Source organism: Urtica dioica, chromosome 2 (assembly GCF_054948205.1).
Source record: "Urtica dioica subsp. dioica isolate 48M chromosome 2, U.dioica_male_clone48M_v1_H2, whole genome shotgun sequence".
NCBI lineage: Eukaryota > Viridiplantae > Streptophyta > Magnoliopsida > Rosales > Urticaceae > Urtica > Urtica dioica.
The window spans coordinates 38,020,293-38,029,396 of NC_142757.1; the positions used below are offsets into that span (position 1 = coordinate 38,020,293).

A 9,104-nucleotide genomic window follows, 5' to 3' on the forward strand; every position below is an offset into this window, starting at 1 on the left:
TCCGACGCTCAACATTAGTGTGATTGAGGTGGAGTATAGAGGTTTTAGGGGTGTTTAGAGGCCAAAGCTTGAGAGAAACGAGCGAGGTACGAGTTCGGCAGCGTTTCAGTGCTCAAGCATGGATTACCTGGACCAAGGGGGGTGCCTTGGTATTTATAGGCAGCCAAGGGGTGGTTTGAAGACCCCTTGGCCGAGTGAAAATGCTTGGGTCGGCCTTGGAGGAGGCTGGGTCGGCCAATGGCCGAGTGAACATGGTGGTGAGGTTCACTCGGCCATTGGCCGAGTGAAGGTCTTGGGCCGGCTGAGGTTCACTCGGCCAATGGCCGAGTGAACTGCTGAGGCAGCAGGGAGGTTCACTCGGCCATTGGCCGAGTGAACTGCCTTGGTGGCTGAGGGGTTCACTCGGCCATTGGCCGAGTGAACTGCTGGAAGGTTCACTCGGCCAATGGCCGAGTGAACTGCCTTGGTGGCTGAGGGGTTCACTCGGCCATTGGCCGAGTGAACTGTCCAATGGCCGAGTGAGCCATTTGACCCAGCCAATGGCCGGGTGAGCCATTGACTCGGCCCATGGCTGGGTTTTGACTTGGCCATTGGTTTGGGCCGGCTCCTGGTTGAGTCAGGGTTTCGCCGCCCAAGATCTCGTACCAGCCATGTGGGTCGAAGAGATGACCTTGTTCCCGTTGGCCCTAGACGGGCCAACAACAATAACGAATATGACAGCCCGACCGTCAAGAAATAGCTTCCATGTGAGAATCACTATGAGAATCGTTAGCTGCCGAACCCAATTAGAATGAATCGTAATCAGACATTTAGCCTACAAAAAACTAAGGAACGATTCATGACAGAATCGGATAAAGTCATAAAAATCTTCCTATAAGTTGTTTATCTTCAAGGAAAAAAGTGAAGGGCAAGTATGTTCATCTTCGATCAATACATAATAAGTTAGGACTGAAATCAATGAAATTTGACCAAAACAAAAAAAAATCTAACCTACTTCAGTCAAAGGGAAAATACGCCACACATAAGAGATAAGAACGAATACCTTTTTCTTTTGATTACAAGAAACGAATAGCAGGACGAATCGGAGGATTAGGATTTCCTAAAGGCTCTCAGAATGCAAAAGAAAAGTAAGGGTTCAAAATGAATTGTAAATCGTTATTTATAGGGGAGAAACGTGAAAAGCTTCCAAGGGAAGCCTTGAAATCAACGGTCAAGATCACCCACTAACAAAAATATGAGTATAAATCAAAATTCAACGGACCAAATTCGAATCGTCACTGATTAATGAAGAGTCGCAAGAAACGTCGCTTCACAATGATGACGAAAAATTCCTCGAATCGATACTTATGTAGAAAGAGACACCTGTCTATCAAAACATTTGAAGCAGAGATAATAAAAATAATCTAAAGTAAATACTGAAATAAGTTTTTGAAGCTATTCGGTATTCTAAATTACCGAGTCAAAAGTTTATCACTACTTAAAAATACTAAGAAACTGGTGGGCAGTGTTATAATCGGAATTCTAATAACTCCGAATAGCCATAAAACACCGAACATAATTTGTTCGAGATGTGTAAAATGTGAGGAACGACCAGGAACATAAGTTGAGTTTCGAATACCGAGTAGCATAACAGAGAAGCTTTCGGTACAATAAAAACTAGTCAAAACGAATAACTTACAATGGCCATGTAAAAACCAATAACTGCCAAATAACTACCGAACGGTTATTTGAGCAGTTACCGAACACAATTTAAGCAGTTGTATAGTAACCGCTCAGACGTTGATCTGATCAATCCACGTTCGAACCTGAGCTCTGCCTATAAAAAATCAAGCAACTCAAATAAAGAAGGACAGACTCATCTTCACGATTACACACGCGCTGCACAATTCTCCATTAATATTTTCATTTTATTAGAATCATCTGTAACAGTTGCTTCTTGCATTGAGATTCGTCTAATATAAGAACGATCTTTGTACTTGACATATTGTCTAATATAATCGATATATTATTGTATAATCGTCGAGACAATTGTTGTATCTATTTTCTGTCAACCGTTACTAACAAGGATTGCAACTTAATTTGATTCAGATTTTTTTTTTTTTAAATAAGCAAGTTGATGAAGTCTGTGAGACAATTATGCAGAATAATAGTTCGCCCTTTCTCTATTTCTAGTGCTGCTAGTGCTTTAATATCCTTTCAAATAAATATCTCCCACTTCATGAAAAGTGTATGATTGATCATTTATTTGGAGAAATGCCAACCCCAATAGAAGAACTTTTTAAAGCTCCCAATATAATCTTCGTAACATGTAAGATGTACAGTTGAAAGCACATAAAGTATTTAAGAAAAAAAAAATAGATTCTGGCTACTGAACTCATACGGTGAGCATACATCTAAAAAAAAAAAAAAAAACTAGGAATGCTTGACAGAGCTAGAAGACATATTCAGGGGTTGGATTTGAAAAATAATTCTAAAACAGGGCTGATTTCAAAATTTCTCAGATAAACTAAAAAATAAAATAAAAAATTATCATTTCAGAGGCCGGTAATGTGAGTTTAATTTTCGACTGGGTACTCTTTTGAGGGAAGAAAGGGGTATTCTGGTCTTTGTTTGCGAGCTAATGTTTCCGATCAATATCTTTTCATCAAGTTTTCGCACTTGCCTTTGCGCCATCGCTAATTCACGTCGTCGCAAATATATATTTTGAAGAAGTCATATACACCGAATAACTTAAAAAAAATTCGAGAAGAGTGGATACTTTACGTACAAACTTTTATAGAAGGTGAATATTAGCTTGATTTTGGATGATATACATATGTGTTTTGGATGTTCAGGATGTTTTTGGATATATATATATATATATATATATATATATATATATATATATATATATATATATATATTTGGTTTTGGATGTAATTAATATGTTTTTGATGTTATGAACATTTGGTTTTGGATATATAATTTTATTTTAAGGTTTTTAAATTAGAAATCTGTAAAAATAGCTCTCAGGTACAATTTGGCCGCGGCCACGTTATGTTTTCGCCGCGGCGAGATCTTCCACAACGGCGAAAACATAACGTGGCCTCGGCGAGTTACCCGAAAAAAAAAAAAAAAAAAAAAAAAAAAAAAAACTTTTCTTCGCCGCGGAGAAACGTTACACAATGGTACAATTGTACCATTGTAGAAAGATTCGCCGCGGCAAACTATACACGCTATCGCGCGCGAGGTGTTTAATTATGTTAAATTTTTTCAGAACGAGGCTATCCTGTTGTGGAATCATGGACATTTCCACAATGGGACTCGTCCAGTTGTGGAATCATTACTTTTCCACAACGGAACGAGTATTGTTGTGGAAACATTCCACAACGGAGGATTCCACAACGGTATAGAACCGTTGTGGAAGCTTTCCACAACGGTTTTGTACTATTGTGGAATCCCCAGTTTGTAGTAATGTATCTAGTTTAGCTTTTGTAGAGAATAAATGCTTCAACACCAATTGTCGTGTTTTCATGAGGAAAACAATTGTGAGGCTCTCTATAGGAGGATACACATTGTTACTCATATAAATTGCATAAATCGGAGCACTTGCTCGGCGGCATCGAGAACTCGAGTTAAATAAGTCCAAAAGCTTATGAAGGTTAATGAACGACCGGTTCATAAGACAAAAACAAACCCTATCGAGCAGAACTTCGAAAAGAAGATAAGTTGATATGTCAAAAACTAGTCAAAACTAAACAAACACGTGTAAATAAATTAAAACCAAAGCAAAACGCACACCTCGGTGATTATATGTCGAGCAAAGAGGAATAACCATCCATTACGCACATCATGGGAACGGTTACTTGATAAACCATCAAGAACTTGGGATTTATCACCCCACGTACTCGACCAAAAATCCTTATAAACAGAGAAGGAGCTCGTTGAACAAAGGGCATCACATCTTTACACATACACAAGCACTCGTCATAAACTTCACCTATCATTCAACACCCTTGTTTATTTTATCTCTTTTATTAGATTCGTTTGTATTTATAGAAAATCTTGCCTAGACGCTCGGAGTTCTTGGGACTTCATTCTCAGAATCAAGTGCTTTTCATGAGACATGTGTTGTACTAATTTTGTCTGTCAACACACATGCTATTCAAATATTTAAAATCTTAACCTATAATTTTTATTTAATCTATTATCACACCACTTCTAATTAATTTCTCGTAGACAAATATGCCCTTAAATCTATAATATCTTCAGTCACACACACACACACACCCCAGATGTGATCAAGATCTAAGATCATATAAAAAATTATAATACTGATAGCAATAAAAAAGATAAATTACCGATGTTATGATTTTATTGAGATATCGATTACTGACAAAAATGATGATATCTATTTTATAAGTATTTGAAATATCGCTACCAACTGTTAATTTCATTATCAATGTCAACAAAATCAATTAAATACAATATATTATCACACCACTTCTAATTAATTTCTCGTAGACAAATATGCCCTTAAATCTATAATATCTTCAGTCACACACACACACACCCCAGATGTGATAAAGATCTAAGATCATATAAAAAATTATAATACTGATAGCAATAAAAAAGATAAATTACCGATGTTATGATTTTATTGAGATATCGATTACTGACAAAAATGATGATATCTATTTTATAAGTATTTGAAATATCGCTACCAACTGTTAATTTCATTATCAATGTCAACAAAATCAATTAAATACAATATATTAAAATACAAAAGTAATTACGGCTAACAACAAAAGTTTATCAATAAAAAAAATTAAATACTAAAGTAAAATAAATAATAAAAATATGACATATTTGAATATTAAAAAAGAAAAACATTTTTCACCGCGAAACGAGTTTGAGCCAATGATTGATATACCGTTACGTTGTCGTACCGCAACTCAAATTTTGCTAATATATCATGGTAAACCAATGATTTATCGTGGTATATAGTAAAGGAAAATGTTTACTGTACCGTTGAAATTACCGTGATAATCGTAAATACCGAATTTACCGAGATGTATCCGGTGGAACAAATGAATAGATAATAATTTTTAATATATACACCATTAAAAATTTGAACTTGAGCTAGAGACTGAATAATTTGAACTTGTATGGAAAAGTCAAACGTCTTGTAAACAACACAAAATCAAAAACAAAAATGTATACATAAAATATCATCGCAGTCCACTGTCGCTTTATTCACCAATCCGCGCTTTCCTGGAAGGGGCATAATTGTATGTTCAACCTATAATTCTCGAAGGGTATTTCAGTCAATTATGAGTGACAAATATGTTTTTAGAGCGAAAAATATAATAAACTTAGCAGTAATAGAAGAAGCAAATCACCGATTGGCAGACAAATACGAACGTTCAGCTAAGCAGTCTGCAGTCTTTAACATACAGAATATAACATAAAAAATTAAGGGTCAAACGGCTATATAGCCAAATAGAACTTAAGCTTTTGCAAAATAGCCATAGTTTGTCAACTATATGCAAACTAGCCAAAGTAAGATTAATCTAGGCTGGATTAAATTTAATCCCAACGAACTATAAAGACAGAATGTAAGTTTTATGAAGGCTGGATTAAAATTAATCGAGGTAGGATTAAAATTCGTAGTACTCTCAATTGGCTATTTTGCTATACCTAATGAAACTATGACTATTTTGCAAAAGTCATAGTTTGAATTGGCTATTTCATACCATTTTTCCAAAAATTAAATAAATAAAAGCCACATCGACACGTTATAGCAAGAAAGAGGATATTACGCAAACACCCCTCTATAGAGCTTCGAAGATCCCGTCGTTGCCGCGGTGTAAATATGAGCCATGTCAAGGGTATTCCTGAACTCCGTAGATTATATATACTCGGATCGAATATTTTCATTTCTTAATTTGGTGCGTTTGTCATCTACAACTTCATTTCCCTCTTGTAAAATAATCCGCCTTCTCTCTCTCTTTCTCTCAAACATCTAAACTGGTTTTTGCGGAATCATGATACAGATAGGATCGACGGTACCAACTCTGAATCTAAACCAGTTCTATTCAAGGCGATCGAGTCTGAGATCACAAGCACAAGCGTCTCCGCTGAACCCGAATCTAACGAGAACGACGTCGTCTTCCCGATCCACTGGAGTCCACCTGGCCAACCTCGAGAAGCTTCTCGCCAAGCCTCCTCTGCCGGAGAAGCCGCCGGAGCCGCCACGCGCCGGGAAGAGCCTCCTGGACGGGCTCAACCTGGCGAGGCTGTGGCCGCCGAGGGGAGGCAACGCCGCCTCGGCGGAGGAGATGTCGCCGCGGCACCTCGGCCGCCTCCAGCAGCTGCTGAGCGGCGCAGCGGAGGAGAGCTCTCCCCGGAACGTCCTCGGCCGGCGGTGGAGACAGTACCACGGCTCCGACGACTGGTCGGGGCTCCTCGACCCTTTGGACGAGAATCTCCGGCGGGAAGTCGTGCGCTACGGCGAGTTCGTGCAGGCGGCGTACCGGTGCTTCCACTCGAACCCCGCCACGTCGCCCGACTCCGCGCCCTCCCCCCGCCACGTGGCGCTCCCCGACCGGTCGTACCGCGTGACGAAATCCCTCTACGCCACGTCCTCCGTGGGCCTCCCGAAGTGGGTGGACGACGCCGCCCCCGAGCTCGGGTGGATGACCCAGCGCTCGAGCTGGGTCGGGTACGTGGCCGTGTGCGACGACCCCCGCGAGATCCAACGCATGGGGAGGAGGGACATCGTCATCGCGCTCCGCGGCACCGCCACGTGTCTCGAGTGGGCCGAGAACATGCGCGCAAACCTGGTCGAAATGCCCGGCTCCGACTCCGACTCCGGCGACTCCGCCAGAGTCGAGGCCGGGTTCCTGAGTCTTTACAAGACTCAGGGGGCCCACGTGGCCAGCCTGGCGGAGTCGGTGGTGGAGGAGGTGAGGAGGCTGACGGAGATGTACAAGGGAGAGGAGCTGAGCGTGAGCGTGACGGGGCACAGCCTGGGCGCGGCCCTGGCGGTGCTCGTGGGGGACGAGATCGGGGCCAGTGAGGACGCGCCACCCGTGGCGGTGTTCTCGTTCGGCGGGCCCCGCGTGGGGAACCGGGGGCTGGCGGGGCGGGTGGAGGCGAAGGGAGTGAAGGTGCTGAGGATAGTGAACTCGCGGGACGTGGTGACGCGAGTGCCGGCGACGTCGCTGGCGTACTCGGACGTGGGGACGGAGCTGAGGGTGGACACGAAGATGTCGCCGTATTTGAAGCCCAACGCTGACATGGCGTGCTGCCACGACCTCGAGGCCTACCTCCACTTGGTCGACGGCTTCCTCGCCTCCAATTGCCCTTTCCGCTCCAACGCCAAGAGAAGCCTCGCTCGCCTTCTCCAAGACCAAGGCTCCAACGTCAAGAAGCTCTACACTAGCAAAGCCAAGTCCCTGAGCTTGAACCTCGAAAGAGATCACCACCACCGTCATATTCCTATCGCTTTGTCCTTGCAAAATTGCTTGCCTAGCCCTTCATCTTGACCTATCATATTTTACAATTGAGTTACCTTCCTTTTTTTTTCACAGTGCTTAAAAGTAAGTACCGAAATATTAGTTGCAACTTGCAAGGCACTGCTTTGTACAAAACAACGTGATTCACCCGAGTGGTGTAAGTAGTTCTCACCTTATGTGGTGTGTGCTCCAATCCCTCACAATTTATTTATTTATTTTTTTTTGTTAAATTGATTGATATTTAATTCTTTTTTTTTTCCTTATCTTGTTGTGCCATGTATTTAAGTTTGATTATTATTCATTTACTTTGGGGAATTTAGAATGTTGTCCTCTTCTCCCCTGGTTTTTCTTGTACAAAAAGTAGTGAGTAAGATTCTTTTGTGGTCCATGCATGGTTTGGTATGTGGGAACTTGGCCAAGAAGGCGAGTAATACCAGGAATTAATCAAATACGCAGCCAGTAATAACTCGTGTATGTTTCAAAGAAGAAACATTTTAGGTGAAAATAAGAGTAAATTATAATAGTTGTATAAACTACGAAGTGACTTTACATTGTTTGGTTTACCGTAATAATAACAACAAAATAATAATAATTAAAAAAACTATTTGTTTGTTGACATTTTGAGGCATTTATCAATGAATTTAATTGGCATTAACTTTAAGTCTTTCTCCTCACGAATGCTCTTAACTGTGCAAAGAAACAAGAGTCGCATGTCCAACATGCCATTTATTTCATCTGCATATTTTTTCTCTGTGTTTTTATTTTCCATTATCTATATACTCCACCGACTAGCATTTATTTAATGAATCACTCGCGAAATTTTTTCTTATTTACTTTTCATACTGGAAAACAAAGCTTTTCTTTATTCTCATAAGAGCAATTTGAATGCTCGCGTCATGAAGATTATTTTAATAAAAGCATACTATGTTTGTGTGAAATATATGTATACTATTATTATTTTCATGGGCTTATTCATTTTACGCACTTGCTTCTCAATGCGATCAAGAGACACGGTCCACCTAGAAAAAAAAAAATCGTTATAGTTTACCTCTTTTGAATTGACCTCCACAGACTTTTCTTTTCTTTAGCAACTAATTAGAAATAGCTGGTTTTCCTTGAATTGTTTATATGTATCTTCTAACGTCCTAATCCAATTACTAGAATGAGCTATCACTAATAAATAAAATAATATAAATAAATACTCAGAATGGATTCAAAGAGAATTGTCTAAAGGAAAACAAGAAGAAGAAAGAATGATAAAAAGAGAGAATATTATTGCAACTCGAGATCAAACCGATATTGGAGACTTGGGGAATCATAGAGAGAGGGAGAGATGAATTGAACGGGAAACTGTAATTCTCATCAATAGAAAAGCAAACACTTCAACTTTATAAATAAGCAAAATCGGTTATAACTAACCAAGCAGACGTGGACAAAATGAAACGTAAATAAGCTAAGCCTCTAAACGAAAACAACACTCAACTTTATGTACATTAAACGACACCAAAACTCAAACTACAAAAAAAAAAAAAAAAAAAAAAAAAAAAAAAAAAAGACTAACTACGTAGTGATCCAAAAACTCTTCCTCAAGGAGGCCGGAAAATG

General features: G+C 40.0%; 1 protein-coding gene across 1 annotated transcript; it reads left to right on the forward strand.

The window, feature by feature from the left end:
* The first annotated feature begins 5,930 nt into the window (after positions 1-5,930).
* Positions 5,931-7,885, forward strand: PLA-I{BETA]2 (alpha/beta-Hydrolases superfamily protein). The gene has a single exon (XM_089605043.1). The coding sequence runs from the start codon at positions 6,027-6,029 to the stop codon at positions 7,527-7,529; it is 1,503 nt and encodes a 500-aa protein (XP_089461169.1). The 5' UTR covers positions 5,931-6,026; the 3' UTR covers positions 7,530-7,885.
* The last annotated feature ends 1,219 nt before the right edge of the window (positions 7,886-9,104 follow it).